General features: G+C 39.2%; 1 protein-coding gene across 3 annotated transcripts in view; it reads left to right on the forward strand.

Moving 5' to 3' along the window:
• The first annotated feature begins 671 nt into the window (after positions 1–671).
• Positions 672–27,034, forward strand: part of SLC44A5 (solute carrier family 44 member 5) — a 67,320-nt gene continuing 40,957 nt past the window's right edge. For 2 of the 3 annotated variants that reach the window (XM_021542586.3, XM_021542588.3), the window contains exon 1: positions 672–899. In XM_021542586.3, the coding sequence (XP_021398261.1) occupies positions 863–899 (37 nt within the window). In that variant the 5' untranslated portion in view covers positions 672–862. Of the gene's footprint in view, positions 900–24,911; positions 25,023–27,034 lie in introns of those variants that run through there. The other variant, XM_021542587.3, reaches the window with a different exon arrangement.

Genomic DNA, 27,034 nt, shown 5'->3' on the forward strand with positions numbered 1-27,034 from the left:
CTCAGCAATCAGACTAATTGCTCGTAAGTGGCCTTTGTCCCATTCAGATAAAATGCATGGAGAAGGATGTCAACTGAAGGAAAGTTTATGACCACACATGCGTATTTCTCATCATGAACATGCCCCAACCCAGGACTAACACGATTCCCCCGTCGCGGACAGATGGACGGCTGTCCGTGAGCACCTAAGAGCGCTTCGCCCTCCTCCAGCCCCGGGTGCCCGTGCCGTCTGCTGGGCACGAGCCTGCTGCCCGAGGGCGGCCCGGCCGGCCCGGCGCTCAGCACGGGCGGCACGGACAGCTCCGCCAAGGGAGCAGCTCCGCCCGGGCGGCGAGCGGCTTCAGGGCCGGCCGGCCGCTCCCCACCAGCGGCAACACCTGCGGGCCCTGCGCAGGGCACGGGCACAGACGGGCAGCGCACCCGGCTGCAACCAGCGGCGGTGGGTGCGGGAGGATGGAAACCGCCCTGCCAGGTACGGCCCCGCCGGGTCTGGCCCCGCTCTCCCCGGATGCCGAAGTTGCCACCGGGCCCAAGCGAAGTTGGCGACGCGCAACCCGTCCCAGCACTGGGCGCCGGCCCTCGGCGCGGCCGCTCCGCCCGCACCACCCACCCCTCGCGACCCGGGCACCGGCACCGCCCCCGCGGGTCGGCGCAGGCGTCGCCGCGGAGCCGGCGGGACGGGAGGGTGGGCGTGGGGTGCGGGCGGTGCTGCGGGTGGCCGCGGCAGAGAGGAGCGGGAGGCTGCCCGGCCGCCGCCGCCTCTCATGCCTTCACGGCAACAAAGAACGCGCTGAGCGGCGGGGCGAAGCGCCGGGCCCCTGGCTGTGCCTCGACAGTGCTGGCGCGGAGGGCACCGGGAGACGATGGCGAGGAAGGGCGAAGCCTCCGCACATCTCTACGGTGAGCGCGGGGCACGACGGGGCGAGCGCCGGTGCTGGGGCGGGGGCTGCCGGCGCCTGTACTGCCCTCCGGCCTGCTCACAGCGCGGATCCGCCCGGCCGGACAGCGGCGGCCAGAGGCAGACGGAGTTTGTTTCCCTTGGCAAATGTGGGGCGCGGTGGCCGCAGGGTCCCCTGTGTCAGAGGTAGACCCCGGGACGCCGGACCACCTGGCTTGGCCTGGAGCAAAGCAGGACGGTCGGTTCAGGGAAAGAGCCGGTGGGCGCAGAGATGGGGGCGGGCAGACCTGGAGCTTCCGCCGCCGCCCTCGCCGCGGGAGCAGGTGCGTTGTGGCCGCTTTGTCCGCGTTCTGGGGCAGAGAGGGGCCGGGCGGCAGGTGCGCACGCCGGGCCGGGCCGGGCCGGGCTGAGTGCGGGATGTCTGAAGCGCTGTGCGGGGCCGGGGGCCGTGGGGTGCCCGGAGCGGTGCGCGGTGCTGGAACCCGGTGCGCGGTGGCACCTGTGGGCTGCCGGGGGTCGCGGCGCCTACAGCGGGAGCTTCCCGCTCGTCCTGCTAACCGGCGCCGCGGGAAGGTCACCGGGGGCAGAACTTAATCTGGGTATTTGGGCTCCGCTTTCATTGATCCTTGGAAGGCGATGTATTTGCGATGGGGGACACGGGGTTTGCAAAGCTGTTTCGCCTGTTTGAAGGTGTTGGTAGAGAGCTGATTTCTTCTTCCAGTGTGCGCGATATTTCCGTGCAAAACAAACATGCAGAATAAGCAAACCCCCTTAGGACCGGTCTGCTGCTCCAGGAGCCCCGAAGGCCTCCAGCAGTGAGCCGCGTTATGCAAAAGCATAAACGTGTCTTGGTAAAGCAGCCTTTGCCTCGGTACCACAGGCATGCTGTGTGACATGTTTACACCTTGGAAAAATCGGGTTTTTAATTCACTGCCATGGTCTGAACCTTGATCTGACTAAACGAAAATCCGCTTGGCTTCCTTTGGAAAGGGAAATGGAAAAAAAAAGTTTAGGGAGGGAAGACAAGCCACAAAGCTAAGGTGAAATAAAAATTGGTGAGTATGAAATAATTTAACTTATGAGAGAATCTTTTCTACTTCTGTGGAATTCAAATGGTTTTGCAGAGTACTGCAGAGAGTGTGTAGGCCTAGGATCATAGATACTCAGCACTGATGGCAGAAAGAGTGGAAGTATTATTCTGGAAGAAGAGTAGGAACACGCTATTCAAGAAGGGAAAAATAGCTTTTGAATAGAGTTCAATAAGTGCTATGTATGCTTCCTCATTTGCCATTTGTAAGCAAGAACTCTCTAGTAAAGTCATTATGAGTGATACCTAGTGTTTTACTGTCATAATACAGTAATATTTTTAACTTCATTTTGAAAGCATGTTACATGCGTAAGAAAGGATGAATCTTTATATTCACCTTTAGGGAAGAAGGCAGCATTCTGAAGAATTGTAGAATTTTTGCTAATTGAGCTGTTTCATTAGTGTGTTTACTTCATTTTAGTTCATTTACGTGTATGGATATTAGTAGTGGAAATGTTTATTGTGCTACTACATTTGCAGAAATCTTGAGCACTTACTCTGCTCTTGTGTTGGGAAGCAAAGTTCTTTCACTTGTTAGAGCCCATAATGTTAAGGATCTATAAAAATGGAAAGTGCAGCATTTTCAAATAGAGCACATGTAATGTAGTTTTCCTTTTAAATTAGGTTGCTGTAACAGTTATTCTCTTGACTTTCTTGTCTTTGTTTCTGCAGCTAGCTAGTTATTTATTAGCCTGCAGGTATATTTTTCAGAGGAATAGATGTCCTAAACTTCTTTCCTTGGAATCTCAAGGATTCTTCACAGCATTTATAGATGACAAAGGCAAATACTTCTCAAAGCTTTTTAACTTGTGTCATCAGTCTGATTCTTTAGAAGAGATTAGTCAAGTGCATGGTTTAGGAGTGGGATTTTATTTTTTAAGGGAAGCAGTACTTTTCTTTCATGTGACTGCAATATTAAATGTTCTCATGTGACTGTTGAAATGAATGTTGAAATTATTTTTACTTCATTGTAGAATTAATGATTTTCCCATAAACAATTTCCTGTAGCAGTGAACTGCAGTTCAGTTTTACGCTACAAATGGACACTGAAGACCAAAGGGGATGATGACATCTTTAACAAAAAATTTTATCACTATTTTAAGAAACATTGAGAAGGCCCAGTTTATTATTTCCAACTCATATTCATCTAGCTTTTTTATATCTATCTTTTTAGATCTTCTCTAGGAAGAACTACTTACCCATGATTTTTTTTTTTTTTTTTTTTGCCAGTAATGGATGCAACCAAAACTTGAGTTTATAATTGTGATTTCCTAGTTACTGCTGTGAAGTGATCATGTTAGATTTCTCCTAAGAAGAATTCTATTTCCAAGCTGGGGAAGTTCTGTTTCATTTGGGACAGCTTTTGAGGAACTGTGACACTATCAAGGTGTCATTCTTGTCACTTGGCCTGCATTTACTATTCTTAATTTCCTCCAGTACCATGCAGGAAGGGCATCCTCGAACTGAGGGCTATTTTAGTCACAGCAGTGTTGTACTATGTGGAAGCTATTGGCTGTAACACTACTGCAGATAAAGCTTCCTGAGCTACTGCTGGTAAATCCTTGAATGTAATTCATTTTGCCTTCTGAGGTTCAAATTTTATACCAGTGGGATAGGTTCATAACAAAAATGAAACTCAATTTAACACTTTTTAAATATTTTAATATACTCAGAAGTGTTGGAAATAGTGAAATGCAGATTCAGATGGCTTATACCTTTCTTCTCTGTGTAAGTTTGGTCCACTTAATCTAGGCTTTTCTGTGCATGTTTTAGGTGGGTTAATCATTTACTCTTTGAGTAGATCTGCTGAACCTAGTTACAGAGCTTCAGACCTACCTGATTTTACCAGCATCCTAGTTTTATATAAAACGATTCACTGTGGAATAAACTTGAGAGGCTGGGCAGAATTTTAAGAGATTTAAACACATTGTAATATGTTCCCTGTTGTTTTTTACTGCAGACAGGTCTTATTGAATGAAAACTTTCTCTCTCAGCATGCTGCTTCATTTTTGGTCTGGTTCTGTGGTAATGTCCTCCACAGCATCCTTATCCCAAGAGTTACAGTCAATAGTTCAGTATCCAAGTGAGAACCAGTAATGATTTGTGTTCATACTGAAACTAGTGTTATTCAGTATGTACGTCACCAAAATAAATGAGGTCAAGTTTATTTTGATCAGGTCTGCACAGCTGCAGATGACACCAAGGTGAGTGGTTCATTTGATACACTAAAAGGAAGGGATGCCATTCAGTACGGGGGCATGACAGGCTTGAGGATCCACAAGCTGCTTAAAGCCAAGCAAGGCCAAGTGCAAGGTCCTACACCGGGGTCAGGTGATCCCCATTATCAGCGCAAGCTGGGGCATGAATGGTTTGAGAGCAGTGCTGCAGAAGAAGGACTTGGGATACTGGTGGATGAAAACTTGGCTGTGGACTGACAATGTGCATCTGCAACCCAGAAAGCCAGTTGTGTCCTGAGCTGCATGAAAAGAAGTGGTACACCAGGATGAGGGAAGTAATTCTGCCTCTCTACTCCACTCCAGTGAGACCCCACCTGAAGGTACTGCATCTGTCTCCAGCATTCCCAACACAAGTAAGGCAGGGATCTTGGAGCAGGTCCATAGGAGGGCCACAAAGATGGTTAATGGGCTGGAGCACCTCTCCTGTGAGGAAAGGCCAAAAGAGTTGAGATTGTTCAGCTTTTTGATATGTATAAAGGGGATTTGTGAGAAAGATTTTATTATATATTTTTGACCCCTCTTTTTTTTTTGTTTTTCCTTTTTGTTTCCTCCAAGATTTCTGTTGATAGGACAAGAGGCAATGTTTTTTAACTGAAAGAGGATTTTGGTTGGACGTAAGGAAGAAATTTTTTATCCCAAGTGTGATTGTGTGCTGAAACAGGTTGCCCAGAGAAGCTCTGGCTGCGCCATCCCTGCAAGTGTCTAAGGCCAGGTTGAACAGGACTCTGAGTAACCTGGTTGAGTGGAAGGTGTCCATTCCCATGGCACAGGGTTGGAATGAGATGGGCTTTAAGGTCCCTTTCAACCCAAAGCATTTTGTGGTTCTGTGAAAATATGAAAAGTACTCCGTACCAGAGATGGTTTGATCAGTAAGTGAATAGGCAATAAAACTGGTAGGATTTAGGTAATACAATTTTTCCACACCTAGTGGTCTAGCACTTCTTTGTATTTCTTGAGCCAAATTGATTACTGCATTTTCAAGTCCAGTTAAGATTCTAGAGTATCTGAAAGTATCCAGGTTCTACATTTGTTATCCTTTAGCACTTGAGTGTTGTACATATTTTAGTTTATTGACTTAAACAGAGCCATTCTTGGCAGTAAGGTATTGGCTCAGCCATGAGCAAGGACAGTACAATCAGAACACCTGTAAGTAAGAAGATTAATGGAACTGTTACACATAGTTATATGCTATTGAGTGGGTTATGTATAACTGTCACTGGACATTATCTAGAAAGAGTTTCATTAGCTACACTTCTTGTTGACTAATTAAACTTAATTGTATTTTTTAACAAGCAGGACACTAATACATAGTTGAGGGAAAATTCTCTCTACTACCATCCCAACTCCACTCTTGCATTTCTTTTTCTCAAAGTCTCTCCTGTTCTACTAGGCCTGTATTTCTCTACACTGTATCCTTATATTAGAGCCATAAATATGTCATTCTGCAAAGGTTAATTAGTTGTTACTGTTATGTAATAAGCAAAAATAAAATAAATATGCCATAATCATCCAGTCAGAAGAAAAAATGCTGTTGCACTTAAACACAGAAATGTGGAGGCGATTTAGTAAATTTGGTAACTGATCTTCACTTGGATATGAGAAAATCTGTTTGCTCTGCATTCACCCCTGAAGTGTGAAGGAATGTCACATTCACAGTTGCTTAACTGTGTTTATTTGTGTTTCCTGTTGCTAGTATGTGGCTCAGAGGCAGTCAGATTTACAAAATCTGCTAATGTGATTTCTTAACATCTGGTTATTATGTTAGGGAGTCTGACATAATATTATTGTCTAATAATCTAATAAAATAATACAGATGGATCTAGTAGGATAGTGTAAATTACATTAACTTAGGACTATAAGAGCTTTCCTGTTAGGTTAGGAATAAGGTGTGTTTTATGAAATAATACTCTGATTTGTTTAATACAGGGAAGATAAATACCCAAATTTGTTAACAACCTCACCTTGTTACAGTGAAGGTAAGGAAAATGTAAATGGCTGTGCATTGTACAACATATAAGTGAACCTGGATGTTTAGGTTTCCATATGGGAAAGTTGTACTGAATCATTTGGGACTTTGGAGAAGGTGTTTCAGTCAGAGATTGAGGAAACAATGAAGAAGTACCCAAGAAATCCTGGAAGAAGAGTAACAGAGGAACCTTTCAAACTTCTTTTCAACTTCATTTTCTGTGAGTGCTTACTTGGGAGGTGGTGTCATACACAGGACTCAAAGTCCATGAAGATGGTGTGGGAAAGTGGTGACAAGTCTAATAAATAACTGTGGGAGAAAAAGTTTATAATAAACCTGTGCTTTATTTTTGCTAGAATGACAGGAAATAAATGCCTGGTGACTGTTAGAGTTAAGTGGATGTCTTGGATATCATGAGTATTCTTAGGCAACAGATCCCTACAGTGACTGAGTATAATTTTGGACAAAAGACCTGTGCAACTTAAACTTTATATGAATGCTTCTGCTTTTTTTTTTTTTTTTTTTTTTTTTTTTCCCTTTTCATATTGTCAGTCTAAATTTGTTGGTACAAAGCTTTTATGATACTGGAATTCCAGTCTCTGGAATTCACTTCTCTCCAGGTATGGATAGATATAAATAGCTTCATACCTGCCATTCCAAGTAATAGAGCTGCAATCCATATGAAGCATCAAGAGTTTTTTATCACATTAATCTGCTGTGGTACTTTGCAGCAGCTCGGATGCTATAAGCACCCAGAAATAAAAGTAGCCAGGAGGGAATCTTTCTTGCTTGTGGGATAATCCCACAGAGTCTACTGCTGCTGTAGAAATTCAGTGCTGTCCACACGCCTGTAGAAATTATGGGCAACTTTTCATGGGCAGAGGTGGGATACATCTGACTCTTCCTTCTAATTAAGGGATATTTGCATATTTACAGCCTCATTCTACATAAATGAAATCATCCTTTCCCTCCTGTATTGTGCTGAGGAGAGCTGCTCAAGTGACTGTACTCTTTGAAGGTACTCTGTTAAGCAGTCACTTTGAGGTAAAAGGTCTTCTGTTTTACTAAAACCTGGAATGATGCCTTTGATTGACCTCTGACATCTGCCAAGAAAAGGAAGTTTTGCCTAAAGCTATCCTCTCCCTAAACAAGACCACTGATTAAGGTTCCCAAAAGATGTTTGGTGGGTTATTTCTTCAGCAGGAAGTCCGGTGCTTGTACCTCCTTTGAACCAGTAGATATCTGTTAAAATATGTGATTTAGTGTGTACTTCTGATGTGGTAAGAGTGGGAACCCATTCGTACTTTAGGAGTATGTTTCACCAGAAAGAGGAGCTCTAACATGAGTGGGCTGAGATGCCACATAATTATCTCTTCTGCACAGCTGATTGTATATAGAAGAGAGTGAGTATCTGTTGCATGCAGATCATCTAGACTTGTACAAGCTGATGTGCTGTGAAATTTGGTAGCTGAGTAAGTGTCCTTTATAATCAGTGTACTTTGAAATAAATCATATATGGAGTAATAACTCTGGTATTTATTATATAAGATTATTTATAGTGGATATTACATTAAAATTAACTGGGTTTTTTCATCATTGATATTTTTCTATAAGAGTCATAATTTCTTGGATATGATCAGGTTGCTAAAAACTAGCTAAGTGCAGCAAAATACAGTATTTATTTTTACATTCCACCCGCCCCCTGGCAGAATGATAAATAATTCCTATGCTGTGTTGCTTTATTCTGGCAGACAAAAGGCAATAAGCTGCATCTGTGAATGTGCCTTTTTGTTGGTTTCTGTACAATGCAATATCTGTGCTAGCATCTTAGCAACTGTTATAAACAGGGAAGTGATGTGCCCTGTGATCAGTACTCTTGAACTCTTATATTTACCCCCATAAGTAATTTAAACGTTTGTGTAGGATTTGTGAGATAATGCAGTTCTTTCACACATACATATATATGTGTGTTTATTTAAGTAAATATGTACATATATATTAACAGAATTATTATAACTAGGAATACATAATTTCATTTGGAAAGCAAGTAACATAATGTTACATTATATAGTAGTTCTAGTTTTGCAGTTCATGCAGGGCTGATCCTTTCTAATTTATGCTGATAGGCTTTTCACAAATGACTTAAGTGTGGCAAGAGCCATCTAACACCAGTCCACAAGCTTGAGGTTAGCCACCATTTTGGCCTCCAGTCTGAGGGAAAACAACGATCTTGGCAGCTGTCTGGAAATTTATTTGGAATTATAGAGAGGATAATAAAGAGAGCTCATCTAGCAGAAACGTGGCTTTTTTCTTCCAATCCTTTTATAAGGAAAGGTTTTCCTTTCAACTGAGGGAATCAAAAATCTGTAGGTAGTGAATGAGTGGTTTGGGATACACAGCAGATATACAAGCAGAATAGGAAATCAGTGAAAGTTTCTTAACAAAGTGAAAATAACCCCAAATCAAGTGAATCTGTAAGTGGAGGTGGAAGACAAATAAACAAGTGCACTAGAATTCTGAGCCAATGACAATCAATGGAGTTGTATAATACACCTGGAAATGTGGCTCTGCAAGCAGAAAAAAATAAATCCCCCAACTGCCAAGAGCTTTTTTCCAAGACTCTTCCCTGTTATGTACACTGCAACCACTGCCAAAATAAGATATATGAAAAAACCTACAAATGTTGTTTATTTATGTTCTGTCTCCCTCAAAAGTATAAGAAAAATATAGTAAGAAAGGATGGCATGGTAAAGGAACAGTGTGGGGAAGTGTTTATTTTTTTTCTCCATAGAGTGACTCCTGGGGGATGTAGATGGTCAATTAATGAATTTTTGGTCACCTGTTTTTTGACTTGTTTTAAGCTGTTGGGTCAGTTCAGCTAGTGGATCAGTTAATGATAATATTGTACTCAACGTGGGAATTAAAGTTAGTTAGATTTGAGTAGTCCTAATAGGTTTTATAATTTTCTGTTATACTTTAAGGCAAAGTATCATAGTTTTATGTCTGTACCAAAAATTATCTTTAAAAGGCACCCTGCAATGTATTTGCTTTAAAGTATTGAATTTGCCTGTATTGATTTTGCCTTTGAAATAGTAAGTTGTAGTTGCCCAACCAAACAAAGGCAACTGAATGACAGTGGTCCGTAATACAGACTGCTCTGCGTTTGGAAAGATTCTTTTTATGGGCAACATTCTGCTTGTAGCCTGCATAATAAATGAAACTGAAAGAGGAATTTGCTTCTGTTCTCACTATGTGACCCCAAGAGCCTTTCTGGAGCACTTGTGGAAGTGTGGGACTGTAGTCTGTGTAGCTGTGCTTTTTTTGACCTTTCAAACAAGCTTTCATTGTCTGGCCTCGATCTGCTCATCCTCTCACGCAGATCTGATGAGCACTTGCAAACCCTTGGGATAGCTGGGCACTATCTTAAAACATGTTTTCCTGATAATGTTAGGGCATTTTAACTTTGATATCAGTCATGATTAGTGTAGTAAAGGGCAAAGCCATATGTGTTTGCTTTCCCTTGCTGTGGTCTTGTACATATTTCTACTTATAGGGAAGTAAATGGAGTAAGCTCGGATTGGTTTACTTTTCACCCATGTCCTTACGTTTTCTTTTTCAAAGATAGATGAAAGCTAAATATTTTATTAGAAGATTAAATTATGTGGGCTATGTCTACATTTGATGACAGCTACATATTATGTTGTCTTTCTCTGCTGCTTTGGCTGCACGATAAAAGCTGTGGTAAGTTACACAGTGGTTACTCACAGCTTCCTTCTGACCATTTGACACAATCCCTCAACCAAATGCTGCTAATGTTACTAATGTAGATGCTTCTAAATAATTGTGAGGTTGCATCCATCCAGGGGTAAAGAAAGTTTATGCAAACTATTAGTATAGATGTCAAGTTCTTGTACTATAGCTGTTGTCATTACAGGCATCAATTTTGACATCATCTATGCATCTGGCATCTGGAGTATCTGCTTTGTCTTTCATTATTGTCTGTCTTTCTCTCTGTTCTATCAGTCTGTCTTGTTACAAAATACAGTTTTAGTTTCTCACATACTTCTTCATTGTTGTCCTCTGTTTTAGAGGAATTTTATGATTTTTCCTTCCTATTCTCACTCTGTTGGTTTAAATTCTACATCAAAATAAATATGAGCAAAAACCTGAAGCTTTTTTCTTTGTTATATTTGCAGCGTATTTCACCATTGGAGCTTTTTTTTAAAGGTAATTGCAAATTGCCAAAATATAATCTTATTTAGAACACAGGATTTCTCTCAGGAGGAGTTTGTACTTGACTTCCAGCTGTGAATCCTCTTTAATGCATGATGGACCCCTGAAGGAAACCTGCCATTTTTTTTTGGCAACACCTCAGTAGTGATAAACATTGATCAAGAAGTTGTTGGAGGTGATTTTGTTCATTTGTTTTGCAGCTTTCATAGAACTAGGTAGAAAGTACTTTGCAGCAGATTTTCTATACAGCTGAAAGTTGTTTGCAAATCTTTTCCAAATCTTCTGCTGAGTTAATGTGCTGAATCTATAATAAAAGAAATATTTTGTCCATAAGAAAATCTTCCTTGGGAAGTAATGAGTAAGAAGAATGTTGCCATGTACTATCACATTAGAAAAAGATTAGGAAATACCTTACCTTTATTTGGTAAAGGAAGCTTCTTGTTTGTTAGGTTTAAATACTTGTGTGTTGTTCAAGATGGGAGACTTGCAGAATGTGTGAGAAGTTGTTCATGCTTCAGGACCATTTCCCAGTAGCACTCAAAGCAATTGAAAATGTAATTGTATTGATACTGTGACAAAATGTCAGAGTATCCCAGAAAGAATAGGTCTTAATACCTAATGCAAGCTCCAGTTGGCTTGATGTATTTATTCCTGGTGATGCACTGTGCCAAACAATTGAAACACTTCTATTCTGGCAATACCAGTAGGATGGAATGTGCACTGTGGGACAGTTTTTTTGTTTGAATTCTCTAGTAGGTGGGAAGTATTTGAAGAATGGGGGGCCAATCCACTGCCATCTTTTTTTTTTTTCTTTAAGTCTGAATGATGGCTCTTATATGTTCTGTGAAGACACATAGCTGCTTCAGTATTCCAGCACAAGTTGCTTAACAGAGTAGGCCTTAGCAGGGTAGGTATCTGAATCACAGAGAGGGAAACAGGGACCATGTGTTGGCATAAAATATTCAGCAAACACATAGTTAAAAGTGTTTTGCAAGACTGTAGAGTCACTGGCAAACTGATTTAATTTTCAGATTTTTAAGACAGTAATCTACAAGTCAAGCATTTTTTTACTTCTTTTCCTAGCCTGTAGTGAAGCAGGAAGAGAGACTGAGGATAATTACTGGTATGTAAAAAAGAGCCTGGGATTGAAAAACATTGGCTTCCATCCTTAGAATAGAATATCAATGTGGAACAGCCTTCTGGCATGTGAGACTAGAAAGTCAGTCTTCTGTGTCCGAGTATTCCCAACTTGTCCCATTTAATCCATGTTAATGCTTTCAGTTTTTATAGAAGTTTTGATTGTTTAGTGATTGAGATCTCTCACAAAAGGTACTCCAAGAAGAAAAACATTTGTTAACCTTCATTTTTTCTGTTAATAATAGGAAAATATATGGTTCTGTTTCAGGTAATTTTCTTTCGGTCAAGTTCCTTATTGCATTTCCTAAAGCATTCAGGATATATATGTACTGTCATCTCATTCTGCATTTTACCCGTACATGCTCATTATCTTTAGGGTTCTGTCTTTGTTGTTACCATTCAGGAATAATTTCATTAATGTATTATCCAGAAATCAAAATCAAGTAATAACTTATTGTGACTATCAAATTCTCATTTATGCATAGTTTACTACAGCTACAGTTTGACTTAAATGGATTCAATGGATGGGAGTGTACTGTTACCTAGAAAATGTTTAGGTGCATTAAATTATTGCTGATGGTTAAGATTCAAGAAACAACTCTTTGCAAGTTATAATATGAAGTGTATCTTGAAAACATGCTAGGATTTGAACTTCTTTCAGTTTATTCTTCTTAATTACAAAGTTGCTGTGCTTTAATCAAAATTTTTGATTCAGAAATTGATTTTTTGAAGAGTTTATTCAATTTTGCAGCTGTCTGGATAACCAAAGTCCTATTTTAACTTAATGCTTTTAGATTGTCTACTAAATACAACTTGTAGTGGACCTGTCTTCAGTAAAGGATATATGGATAATTTACTGCTGTTCCTGGATACCTGATCAGTCTTATAAACTCTCTTGCACTTATGTTACAGACTGTTTTTCAGCTTACCCTTCTGCATCATCTTGTTCCTGTTTTCCCTGCTTCCTGATTGTTTCCATTTCCACTTACTTTCCATTCTATTTTCTTCATTCCTTCCTTTTTTCTCCCTCCAGAGGATTGTTTTATTCCACTTAATCATTAATCAAGACCCATTAATCACAGACAGCTGGTATTGTCTTTTAAGCTGAAGAACAAATATTGCTATTGCTACATTGACAGGGAAAGGAAGTATGGGAAGTCAAAAACATTAGCTTTCTGAAACATTTGATTACCCCTATTTTAATACCCAACCAACCAAAAAACCAGCACCAAACAAAAAAGACCCCACAATCCTGCCATCCTGGAAGCAGCACTCATAAAAAAAAAGAAACATTGCTATTGCACAGACCACATATTAGCAATAACATGTCTTGTTTAAGTGACTGAGGAGTCTGAATAGGCAAACATTCAGAAGAGCCCAATGCTGTAAAAATCTCAACAGAATGGTTCCTGTATGAGGATGCTCTGTCTAAGAGGCCAAGGAAAGTCCTAAATAAGATGGTTTTGTTTTCTTGTTCTTGTTTTTTGTTTGTTTGGGGTTTTGTGTGAATTTTTGTTTATTAATTTGTTTTGTTTTTCTTTGAGAGCTCTTTAACATGAAATCAGTACTCTGAGATTGGAAACCAAGCTTCTCCCACCAGGCAAGTGTACCTGTCAACCAGTCCTGTTTTCCTCTTGGCTTACTGATAGTGATATCAACTTTTATATTACTGTCCATGTGGTTTGCTTGTAATAGGATCCCATACATCTGCTTCTTTTCCTTCTTTTCCTTCTTTTTTATGCCCCTCTTTCAGTTTATAGGTCACTCTCTTTACCTTAGGCGAGTCCAAACTGGGTTACTAGAGTAGAGAAAACCTTCCAGAAAATAGTAAAAGGGCAGTCAAAAAACTTCTGATTCTTATCTTTGACATCAGTTTCTCTAGCATGAGGTCTGCTGCTTAAAGCATGACAGAAATTCAACATTTCTTGCTATTTTTAATGAATATATTTGCAGCTTTTCTTTGAATTCTGTAATAATTGCCACACAAATTTAGGTTGCTCTTTAAGTACTCCATCTGTCTTATAAAAAAACAAATGAGAAGATACAATTTAGAAGCAGTAGAGAAAGATGGAGTTTCTGAACTATTATTTCAGACTAGTTCAAGTCTCATTCGACTTACAGGAAAGACTTAACCTGGGCCCTTTCCTGTGGAACCCATACAGATACCTGTCTTTAATTGAGCAAGTGGAAAAAGATTTGCAAGATTTAGAATCTCAACTTTCAAATTCATAATGCTGAATTATAATGCAGGAATGTATATCAAAATGAGTATTCTTCTTCTTGTAATATCAAAAGTCTTTTTTTGACATTCCTTTTATTAATCTCTCTGTCAACACACGGTTGTTTCTACAAAACATCTCTCTTTTTTCAAATTAGTTTCTGGTTACCTTATAATTTACAATACTGTTGGAATGTTGATTTCACTCTTCACAGTTGTTTTCTGTGACAGGCTTCCAAACAGATTGATTCTTGACTGGCAAAATGTTTTAGGGGACATGAAGAGCTGATTTTGTTTTAATGGGTGATGGTGCAGTGTGAATGACACCATTTCAGAGGAGACTAGACAAATGCTACTGCTCACTGAGATATTTAATTAGTGATTTTATTCAGGTATAGAAAGCAGTTTTATAATGCAGCAGTCCCTTTATTTTATGGACCTTCTTAGATGGCCTTTTGATTTTGAACCAGCTCTTCACATTAGAAATGTATAAAACATTTTTATCTCTAAGGGTGAACAGAATGGAAACCTGTCATTCAGGAGCAGTCTCATTTCATATATGGCAGCAGAATGGTAATAAAAATGCAGTTAGGAAGAGAAGGGAGAATAATTTGGGATTCAGGATGGAGAATTACTTAAGCATGTGAACTAGGAAATGAGTGTTGGAGGACCTTGACAGAACAGAAGGAAACAGATTACAGGACCTGGAACATTGGAGGTCACAGATAATGGAAATAGCACTTACAAATCCTTGAACATGTTCTTATTTTTTAGCCAGAAGAATTCCATGAAGATGTCCCTATTATGAAGGGATTGCTCTCAGAACAGTCACTTCTGCTCAACTGGAAAGGATGTATGTAGCCTGCTAGCTAAGTACAGGTGTCAAAAAGTGTTATTATGCAATAACATGTGGACACATGTCACCTTGGAGTGTTAAAATCTTGCATTTTAGAGTCATAGTGAAAAAAATCCTTCCAATTGAAATTTAAAATCTATGTATGTGTATGCTAACAGACCACACATGGAAACAAGTAGGTAAAATAAAATTGTTGCAAAATTGCTAGTTATAGTTTGAGGTGTTTTAGCTTCTCCAGAGATCTGGAATATATAGTGAGTGCTGATAATAAATTCACATTATTTTGCATTTATACATCATGTAGTACAGCTATAATGTCTTTCTCCTCACTTTCCATTCTTTAAAGAGATGGGTGGATTAATGGAACATAGGAAAATGTAGGGTACAAGCATGTACTGTGAAATCTTCCCTCTACACCCTGACACTTTAGTTTTGCAATATCTTTTGTTTGCATCAACCAGAGATTCATCTGAATTAATACTATGGTGTGGTGGCTCATTGGAGAAGGCAAATTCAGACCGCAGGCCGTAACATTTCTGTTCATGTGCAATTCCCTCAAGGTCTCAAGAGGTGAGATTAGGTGTCCTGTGGTAATGCTTTCTGTAGTCTCAGTCGTAGTTTAGGCACAGTATTTAAAGGCATAAAAAAAGTGCTGTGACCTGCACTGGCTCCAGGTACATGTGTCCTGAGGGCATTTGCTTAGAATACCATTGGGAAAGACAGTAGAATTCTTCATTACTAGCCAGAGAAACCTTACTGCTATAAATTCCATGTAGTAAAGCATGTTAGCAGCACCTTCATAGCTGAATGTTAAGCTTACATGTTTTCAGTCCACCTCTTCGATATTTGTGTACTAGCAACTGGCTTCATACATTGCAGAGAAAAGTGTAACACCCAAGTTATAGGGTGATAATGTGTACCACTTAAAAAATTGTAGTTTTAATGGGGACATGTAACAACAATAACAGCAATAATAACAATGTATTTGTTGTTTATTAGTAGTGTACTATTTCTTGATGAAACTTTTGAGTGCCAGATGACCCTAAGAAAAAAGCAATGGAGTTGATTCAGCAATAAAACTGTAATGCTAAAAGCTCAATTTTCAAAATTTACTTTGCTTCCAGTTCATAATTTCACAAATTTCACAGGATATTACAACCTTGTCACATATAAAAGCAGAAACTAATTTCCAGTTACAATTTACATTATTATTAATATTTACCAAATATAAGACATCAATTTCTAGGAATGAGTTGGAGATTAAACCAGATATTAACTTCTAGGCATCTGGACCTAACATTAAGCATTTTTATCTGAGAAGATAGTACCAGAAATTCCAGTCAGCAAGTTTTTATATACATTATGATTTTATTGCTTACTGTTATTGTCAAGATGTTAAGGTACATCTGCAGTGCATAAAGCTGAGTCTATGACTGTAAACTGCTTAGGTTTTGTAAGACTTTGTGACTTTTTGTAAGGAGGCGAGACTTGTTCTACTTCTGAGACTGGGAAGGAATTTTCTGATCTTTCATCAGAGTAAATCAAATTCTTATTCTTACGGCTTCCATCTTCTCTAATTTTTTCACAACTCTCTTAAAATCTTTCTTGGTGTTGCTAAGATTAATACATATTCTGAGAATCTCCCCAAATCCCCAAAATCTTATTTTGCCTCCTATTTTTTTGTTTTGATTTGCCTTTGAGATGTTTCCTCTACACAAGTTACTTGTCAGCGTGTTAAATATTCATGTGTTAAACATTCACATTAAATGTTTGTATCTACAGTAGGCTGTGATTCTCTCCTTCCTTCCTCTCTCTCCCTCCAGCAGCTGGAATTACTTTTAATGTTGTTTATGTATAACGAGTCGTATTCTGGAGCTGCTGTGAGATATTCTGTAAGAATATCTCCTCCCTCTTAGAAAACAGTGAGGCTCTGATCCAGCATCTGTATTTAACCAAATGCCCAGCTTTTGAATCCTGAACACTTGTTAAGATGCAAGGAAGGCCCATGGCCCATTCCTATCATGAAGCAGATACTAGGCTGGGTTATCACTGAGTACCCTTTCTTTTGAACAACAAGAGGCATTCCCAGAGGATTTTATCTTTTGTGGTCAGGTCTTCATTAATTCTACACATCTAATGATTCATATATACGGGCTTTAGTCCTATAATAATTTCAGTCTAGACTGAGCATTCAGGACTGTTATTTATGCCACTGTGTCTGTGGATTTACATCTAGGATTATACTTCTCAGTTGTTTTGTTCTAAATTGATACACCAACAGCAACAGAAGACAAGTTCCACATTAGGTTTAGGTTACCCATCACAAAATGGAAAATCTTCAAATGCTTTATAATGAACCTAGTCTTATACAATGAGCCTATCATATATTTTTCTGTTGAAATGGAGGTGGAATCTGAGCCAGCTTCAGACACTAACTTTGACACCTGCTTCTATAAGAAATGGGTTGTTTCCTAGAAAGTTTTTTCTCATAATACACAGCACTTGGTACAGTAGCATTGCAAGTCAGTCTGTGTACAGGTTGAGGAGTCACTGTGTATCAGTTTTTACAGATAATCTACCTAATGTGAAATTTTCAAGACTTAGTCCTCTTACATCCAAAATTATTCAACACCATTCAAATTATAACTTCTTTGTTGTAACACCTAATAATGAAATGTATGGAGACATTATTTTCTGCATTAGTGTATAAAAATCTCTGATTAATTGTGTATCGTGGAAATGCCAACAAGTTCCTTTGAGGAATAAAAACTTGTAACTAATAGTGGATTATTTATTTGCTAACAGTCCTAGGAACTGAACCTGGCTCAAAGGATGCAGACTGACTTAGCATAATATGTTGTTCCTTTAGAAGTCTATAGAAACAGAAGACATAGGTAGTCACAGTTGTCTTCTTTTATCTAAGAACACAGTAGGCTTTTTGTAAAGTCAAGCTCTTGATTCTAGACTATTTTCTTTTATGAAGACAAAATAGAGAATACAGTAGAAGTCTGTTATTAATAGGTGAAAAAACTTGGAATAAAGGGTGACTTCTGACCCTTTCTAAGCAGCTATATTTGCTCAAATATATTATTAAATTGCATCTGCCTGTACTGTAATTTAGAGAATATATTCACTATTCCAGACACAGAGCCATTGTTAACACTGCTAAGACTACAGAGTGGCTAAGACGACAGTGCTAAGGCTACAGTAAGTGGCAGAAGTCTCATAAATGAAGGCAAAATAAGTGAAAATGTGCCTGCCTGCCTATTGCATCTAATTAATGTAGCCTTACAAACTCTTAATTGTCACTGCATATCTAATGGTTCAGAAAGAGCCAGGGAGAGCTGGTGCTTTGTTCATTATACCAGACAGTATGCTGTACAGAGACTATACAGAAAGACAGGCATTCATAATAATGCATTTTATGTACAATGTTAAATAAACATAAAGTTTAACCTCTGTTAAACAGCAATAGTCATGACTCACCAAATCCCCATCTCAATGGTTTTCTTTCTGTATTCTAGTATCATAAAGAATACTAGTAACCAAGTGCAAAAGTTGGTCACACATTTGGCCAGTGGGATGTTCAGTAAAACTGTGGGTGCTTGCTTCAATGAATGCCCTTTGTAAAGGCAAAATAAGACATTTTCTAGCTTTGGAAATAACTTGAATGATCAACATGTCATATGTTAAATTGTCCAGCTTTATGTAGTGTAATTTAGCAGACACTGCTCTGCAGGCATGATCCATTGGTATTCAGTAATGCTTGGGTGAAACAACTCTTCAGCTGTTGTGGCGAATATTCTTTTGATGGAAAACGTTTTACTGGTGTTAAATATGCTTGAACTTCTGTTTCATTGTTCTTTAAGAAAAAATAATTAGTCACTCTCTATGAACCATTCTGCTGCCAGATCAAGGTTTGCCTTGGGAGCTGGCCCACCAGTGCCAGGGTTGGGCTGGCAGGCAGGGCCACTTGTACAGTGCTCAGAATGCCGGGGCGAACCCGGGGTTGGCAGAGCTGAGGCCGGGCCGGTGCTGCGGCCAGAGCGGTCAGGGCTGGGGAGGTCCGGGCGGCTCCGGTGCTGCAGCCAGAGTGGTCAGGGCTGGGGAGGGCCGGGGGGCTCCGAGGCCTAGGGCAGGAGCGCGAAGTGGCCCTGTCTGTGCGTGTCGAGGGCACGGCCGAGCTGTGGCCGGGCATCGGGGCTGGCCGAGGCCTCCTCGGCGCTGCTCAGGAGTCTCTCCAGGGACGGCTGCCGGGGGCCGTCCCGTGGCAGTGTGAGCCCAGGCCTGGCGCAAAACAGAGATCTCATAGGCCTTGGCATGAGCAGTTCTCTCACTCAGAGGTGCACCAAAAGGCGATGCCTGAGGAGTAGATCTGAATTAGGGCAGAAAATGTCTTGCTCTGCTTCCAGTTCTTCAATCTTTCGAAGCAAAAGAATGGTTTTATTTCAGATATGGAATGCGAGGAGAATGGTGGCGACACCCACAGCAAACGTGTTGCAACAGCTTATCATACAATAATGGCTTCCAGGGACTTGTTAAAGAAACCGATTAAAATTTTACTAATTCTCCAAGCTATGTAGGGATATTTTCTGGATGGTTTTCTGTCTTCTCTAGTAATTAGCCAGCCTAGCTGGGTGCGGCTCCCATGCCAGAGTCTCAAAGACCATAGGGCTAAGAGTTTCTGAAAGCTGGGCACTGAATTGTAGAGACAGTTTTCCCAGAGACTTGTGCTACTTTGTAAGACCATACTTCATAAATTTGTGGTCCCTTTTCTCTCAGGTGACAGGACCTGAAGGAATGGCCTGAAGTTGTGTTACAAGAGGTTTAGGGTGGGTATTAGGAAACGGTTCACAGCACCAACCCTGACAGAGTTCAGTAAACATTTGGACAATACTCTCAGACACGTGGCTCTTGAGGATGGTGCTGTGTAGGACTTGGTGTTGGAGGGTCCCTTCCAACTCAGTACATTCTTTAATTGTGTAAAGATTATGTTCAAATTCCTGTGTTTACTTGCAGGAATACAGTTCTTCTTAAAAGTGGGATCCTAATTGTAAAAGTGAATTTGCCAGTTTCTGAACATGCTCAGCAGGCACTTCCTGCTGAAGTGGAAGTGTCATGCATCCGTACTACATCAGTAACAGGCTAGTGCATGCCAGGAAGAAAGTCCCTGAGACATGAAGAACCATAAGGGGAGATAAAACAGAGGTAATTGTCTTTAAATGTGGACATCTGGCAATTCATTGTCTTCAAGACACAAGCTGCATTTTTAAATTTTTAAAAAGGCTGTGCAGGGAGGAGGAGAGAGAAGGGATAAAATCTTAGCATTCTGAGAATTGTGTCAGTAATACTGACTGAAAAATTTTGGAATTATGGAACAATTGGAGACATGTGATGGCTATTTTCATTTTATATTGGACATTTTACTAGCATGTTGCATTAGGATTTTGATATCTAGCTTTCAAAAAAAAAAAAAAAAAAGCCAGCTCATTAAACACAGGCAACCATTGACCATTCTTGGTTTAATACACAGCTCTTAGAAAAGGCCTGGTATACAGAGAAAGACACATCGTCAAAATTATGCATTGTGCTCAAGGCTCTGATTACTGCAGTTTAAACGTGGCTTTTGTGAATTAGACACTAGTTTATTCATAAGGATGTGAGTCTGACTGTTCTCTTGCTTACAAAGTAATTGAATGCATTTGTACAAATAAAATAGTGGCATATAGATGGTGTACACAAAGTCCAGAATAATCCAGCTCTTGTTTCATCCACCTGGCATTTTTATAAGTAAAAAAATGTGTATAGTTGCACTTCTTTTCCCAGTAGCAACAGTGCTGTATTGTGATTATAAATGGTAGATGCTGAAGTTAGCGCCCTCCCCCTGGGATTATAAAAGTGCTATTTTAATGATATGGTACCATATCTGCATGCAGCATTTTACTGCATAAGAATAACTAGGAAAGTTTGCAATGATATGTCGTGGTATAAAGCATTTGAGGTTAGAGACTCTGCTGGAAGAAAATATTGTTAGCTGCCATCTGTCATTCTAGATCAGCTGGAGTAAAGCAGACTAGAAACAGAAAACTGGCATTTTCTGATTCTTGGTAGGAGGCATCTGATTATTTCAAAACACTCCTTTTTCTGGGTAAAGCGTCATCAAGACTGTATTTTAGGTGCTGTTTTTTCTAAAGTGTGACAGTGTGTTCCAAGACCAAGAGCCCTTTCTAGCTGGATTAATACATCAAAATGTGGGGAAAACGAAATATTTAACAAAACAGTTACAGCAAACATAAATAACAGACAGAACTTGCTTTGTTCTAGAGTTCACCCAGTCTCCTAGGCCCAACCTCACTTTGAAAAAAAAAGTCTTGCAGAATAGTTGAGTTGACAGAGAAGTACTCTTCCCACACATCATACCATTTCAGAAGTATCTTGGTAGCTGTATCTTTGCTTGGATATTCTATGCAGCTTGTTGCTGTATTAGCCCCAGAACAAGAATAAGAAATGGAAGCTGGAAAAAAAAAAAAGAACAGACAATTTCAGCTCCAAAGAAGGATCTGGGGAACAGCTAATAAGCACATTGAAATGGAAACTATAATGAAGCTCTGTATGTGAAACTGCTGGGAATATTTTGTTTGTTGTTCAGAAAACTGTAAAACTTCTACCAGCTATTGGTGTTTTTGATCTCATGGCAGAATTGCAGTTCTTTGATAATTTGCTTGTAATACATTAACTGCATGCATTTTCCGTCCCCATTCTGAGGTAATTTTTGACAACTGGTATATTTCAATACCAGCCTAATAGCCTGTGCTGTCACTAATATTAGGAGAATGTTAGATGTGGACCTTTGGCATGAGATTATATCATGTTGGTGATGTTTTTTCTAATGTTAAGTGAACATGGACAGCATGTTAATTGTACAGCCACCATCAGGAAAAAGTATTGCACAATCTTTGGACTGATAGTCATCTGGGAGTATGATGTGTTGTCATTCACTTTGTCTTGTGGCTATGACATGGAATACATCATACTTTTTCAGCTACATGGCTAATTAGGAGACTGCAATGATAATAATTTTATTCTTAGAGTTTGATTTAGTGCTTTGTTTTTTAGCCACAGTAGAAAAATGGTCAGTCTTCTCCACCGAACTGTCACTGATCTCTCAGGATTCCTGGACAATTCTCTTTATGTTGTACACATGCTCTGGACTTCTTGGGAAACAAAGGAGTCTGAATGATGGGTAAAACTAAATAGTACGCAGTAATTTGGTCTGCTTGAGACCTTAAACCCTTGCCTTTCACTGTGTTGTGTTTTTTACCCCCTCTTCCTTTTTATTCTGGCCTCTGGTAACACTTGCAGCAGTGGCACTTAGCTTGTGAGCAGTGCTGAATGCCCTCAGCTTCACTGTAAGTCAGTGACAGTCACTTCTGAAATTTGGACTAAGTGTGGGTGGAAACTGACGTGCATGTTGACATCTCTTTCTTTGCAGCTTTGTTAAGCAAAGGACACCTAAGTGATGGTGACTTGTTTGTCTCATCTACCACACCTCTTCCCTCTTCACCCTTCCATTTTTTGCAAGTCATGAGTCAGTATCAGTAGTATAACGGCAGTCCAGAAACTTATACTGGCACATGAAAGATATTTCAAAGGCAGCTACCATTTAGTATGATTTATTACACGGGAGGGGAATCATATGTGCGTTTTTATGATAGTTGCAATTTATGTGTGCATGATTGTATGAAGCAAAGAGACGCAGATTCTCTAGGCAGGTTTAAAGGAGAGTCACTTCATTGCAAAAAACGGGCCTTTTTAAGCACTTAGCCCATTATCAGTTACATAGTTTTAAAACATAACAAACATAATCCAGCCAACCACTATTAACCATGATGTGAACACATAATAGTTACATAACTTGTTTTTCTACCTCCAATTCAGCTGAGTCACTTTCCCATAGTCCTTTCTTTCTTAGTCAAAGTAGCAGGCCTGAGCCATGATTTTAAAAGGGTAACAAGGCCCTTATTTTATAAGGTTTTACCTATAGGCAACACAAAATATTATAATAAATGTTATACATGATCTTTCATAGCAGAAAAAAGCCCCAGTATGCCAGTAAACCAGGTACAAGACTTACTGAAAGAGTTGTTTTTGTATTAATGTCAACCTTTTGACTTATTAGACTGCTTCAACACATGTGTGTCTTACAATAATAATGTATTATTTTACATTACTAGGATTATTAGTCTGTGTCTGCATAAGGAATATTGCATGGGGCTTAAAATGTACCTTAAGTTTGCCTTAAAAAAAACTTCTAAGTAAAATTAAATTGACTACCACTAAACAGCAGTACATTTCAGGTATTTATTTGGATTCTTTGCAAAATTGAGACTGTAAACCTTGAAAGTTTTAGGCTTTTATATATGTTCAAGAAGTTTCTGCTTCTTGAAAGGGATAGGTCAGTTTTTCATAAACTTGTGTTGGGATTTTTTATAATCCTACTGAGAACAGAGGGGCAGAAGCATCAAAAGGTTAATGTGATTTTTTTTAGAGAAACATAACTGAGATGAACCTCTTTCAATTCTACTATGCCCTGTGCATTTGTTAGCAGCCCAGTTTGTTGTCTTGTGCACTTGCATCTTTGAGCATTCAATTAGCAGCTTGAGTACACGGAGGCCTTACTGTTGCTTAGGCCTTTTCTAGCAATATTTTGAATTACTTGAACTGACTGATGTGCTCCAGTAGAGGGGAGCAGTGCCTACACATGCAGATCCAATGGCTTGCTAATAAAGACACTATTCTCTTAAAAATATGTACCTATTCTAGTCACTGGCACATGTAATCGTTGGCCAAACACCAGGGAAGAAACCTGAATAATCTAATAGTTATCAAACCAAAATTAGCATTTTATTGGACTTGAATAATATATTGCTGACTAAATGCATGTTCAGTGCAGTGAACTGTCTGTTCAGTGCCTTCTCTACCTTTACTATATTGAGATTTAGTGAAGCAACCTTTCACAGAGGTGCAAACTTGAATGGGGACACAGTAAAATCAGTCATTTGGCCTCACTGCATTTCCTTTTTTTTTTCCTATATGCCTAAGACTGACAGGAGGTCTTGGGAGGTAGTTAAGTACCAGGGTTCAGTCAACAGTTAATAGTTTGCAAGAGATTGGCCTATATCTTCAATGTGTTACTTTTTCTTTGGTTGCCTGATGCTGGTTATACTAAGTATCTAATTCAGTAAACTTTGGAACATTGCTGCTAAATTCTACAATAAAAAAATGGGCTTTGACTTCATATCACAGGCATCATTGGTTAAACATCATATGAGATTATTCTTCTTTGTCATTGCCTACTATGCAGTGACAGGGCTGACTTAAAAGTATTGTTTTTGTCGTTCCAGTGTGTAGTTCAGCCATGTCTTGTACATTATCATAGGAGTGGATATACAAGTGTACACATTTCTCATTGCAAAATTCTACAACTGGTGTTTTCATCATATTCCACAGAGAATGGAAATTTCATTCTGGTCAAGATCACCACATGTAGATTCTGTTCCTTTGTGGCTTTAAAGGAGAGATTGCCTCAGGCTTTCAGATTCACATACTGAGTATAATGCCTTGTACTTCCTTTCACTATAAAAACATTACAGTATCAATGTAACAATGCTGAGACCTTCTTACCTCTTCTGTTCCACAGTTTTGTGCTGTTCAGAAATACAAAAAATACATTCTAGTAAGAAATAATTTAGTGAATGTTGACTATTTCTGCAGATAGATTTCCACTTGACAAGATTGGACATGCAGTATACAGCAGGCAGTTTACATTTCAGACGTACATGACTTGAACTTTGGGGTGCTAGTCATATATATAGAGGAAGAAAGATGTTGCATGTAAAAATGATCTACTGTCACAGTAGCATAGGCTACAGAAATGTAGCCAAGAGTGTTTTACCTCATTTTCAGTTAGCAAATCATCAGGATTTTTTTTCCGATTATACTGACTTCCATATGTTTATTTACTAATGGTATTCAGGTGCAGCCGTTTCCCTTTCTGCATGTGCAGTGTAGGTTAATACAAGCTGATAAGAGTCATTCCTCTTTGTACAGACTGGCTTGGGTAGGTGGACAAGGCACTGACTGATAACTTTCTATTCACAGAAAGGCCTGCCTACTTTGAGAATTTCTGTTCTGGTTGGAGAAGTCCTTGACAATCAGCCTTATTTTTAAATCTATTTAAATAGTACTTTTGTGTATCTCTGCTTGCTGGGGAAAGTGTGCTAGCTAGCAACACAGAAGCACACAGTTGGTATCTCACACAAACAGCTTACTCAACTGATCCAGGTACAGAAACATGGATAGAGATGAAGAAAACTACTATGGAAAACATGGTAATTTACTTGCTTTCTTAGACCAATTCAAAACACCTGATCTAAATCTTATATATTTCAACTGTGTTATTTCAATTGACTTAAATGGGCGTGAATGCAGAGACTCAAATGGTTTCCTGTAACTTCTTCAATTATTAGCAATATTCTAATTTTTTCCTGCATGCCATTTGCTAGTATATTTAAATTGCACATCAAAGGTAAGTTTTATATGTGTATATTGTTGATTTTTATTTTAGGTAAGTAATTTAGAGTTGCTTTTTAAAAAATTATTACAGTGATAAAGTGTAACAATTAACTTCATATGCTGTTTGGAGTCAGAATTTGTAAATACCTTGTGAGTTATTTCTAGTAATGATATTTTACTTCAACTTACACAAGTTTCGTAAGGCAGACTGTAAAATAGATGTCTCATCTGTAAAGAACTAACATCATACCAGTTTTTAATCTTAGCAAAAGGTGTAAGTCCCCTGTCACCACTGCTTTTTTCCTTATGCCTACCAAACTCCTAAAACTTGGAATTTGCTTTCTAAATATATTTGGGCTTTTATAGCTGGGGAAGCGGTTTGCTTTTACCAGGAGCAATGTAGATACTGGAAACATAAATAATTCCCACCTCACCTCCCAAAAATCTTCTGAATTTTTAAAGAATAGTAGTAATAAAGTAGGGAATTTGAATTTAATTTAGAATTAAGTTAGAAAAATTAGATTAAACGAATGGCTTTTTTTTTCTGTTGTTCCATGAAACTGATCACAGTTGGGATCAGCTGTAATGAGTGTTCCAGGGATCCAAATTACTTCTGACAGTGAATTCTAGTGTGTTTTGAACTTAGAATGTTGTTACTATTTCTTACCATATTCTGTAATGAATTTATACCAAGAGCTCAGTGATAGAGGAGGTAGTTTGAGCCATGTTGCCCTACACCATGCCACCATAAGCATACAGACTGCTGGGGTGAGGAGTAGTTCTTGGAAGGAGTTTGCAGTACTGCAATAATTTTATAGCTGTTAGTGGCTATTACTTCTATTTCACAGCATCTGTCTTCTTGTTGGAGATGAGAGTCTCCATTTGAATTAGAGCTCCTTTTCTGTAGTGCTTTGTTTTTATCCTCTTATTTATTAGATCCATTTGGCTGTCTGTGTGCTGAGATGTTACGTTTTCATGTTCTCTTCCCAAGTGATATTTGTATAATCCTTTCTTAAAAATGAAATGTGATGAAAATTCCAGTGTGTGTTTCAGTATATAATTGTGTCCCAAAAGATTTCATAATGCCTAATCTAAACCATCCTTGCTGCAAATGAGGTTAGCTTATCTAACTGGTAGAGGAAACAGAACTACTGATTTTTGTAAATTTTGAATGGTAATTGAAGACTGTTATTTTGTGCTCCTTTGCTTAATCACAGGCATTGAAGTTGCATTCATTTACTGCTTTCTGTAAACCTCCTAGTATCTTCTTTGTAATAAGTCCCTCTACTCTGTCCAATTTGTTTGTATCTTCTGAAATTCTAGTGCCATGATCTAGAAACAGTTATTCATTTGAGGCCTCACACGTCCCCAAGCACAAGGAACAGTGACTTTTTCAATCATGCTCTTGAAAGAGCATGTCTTGAAAGAGTGGTGCTGTTTTTGAAGACATTGCTTGACTGATTCATTCTCTCTTTGTAGAGTGCTGTAATCCTTTAGGATTCTTCTCAACAGTGTTTTTGAAATCAGTTGTTCTGTATGGATTCCTGGATAGAGTTTGTCTTTACAACTTTTGTTACTTTACAAAAATCACTTTGAAGAGTTGTTTATCAAAATTCTTTTTGATACATACTTCTATCTCCAGAAGTATTTTAACACTTGTCACCTGCACCATTTTGAAGTGTTCATTCTACTTAATGGTTCTAATTTTTAAGGAGAACATTGAATAGATTTGGAGAATAGGCTCCTCCAGTAGTGGGATTGAGCTAACTACTAAAATTCAAGGGTGAGAATTGAGAGCCTTAACAGGTGACTCAGTAAAAATGTTTGC

The sequence above is a fragment of the Lonchura striata genome, chromosome 9, assembly GCF_046129695.1.
Source record: "Lonchura striata isolate bLonStr1 chromosome 9, bLonStr1.mat, whole genome shotgun sequence".
In the NCBI taxonomy this organism is placed as follows: domain Eukaryota; kingdom Metazoa; phylum Chordata; class Aves; order Passeriformes; family Estrildidae; genus Lonchura; species Lonchura striata.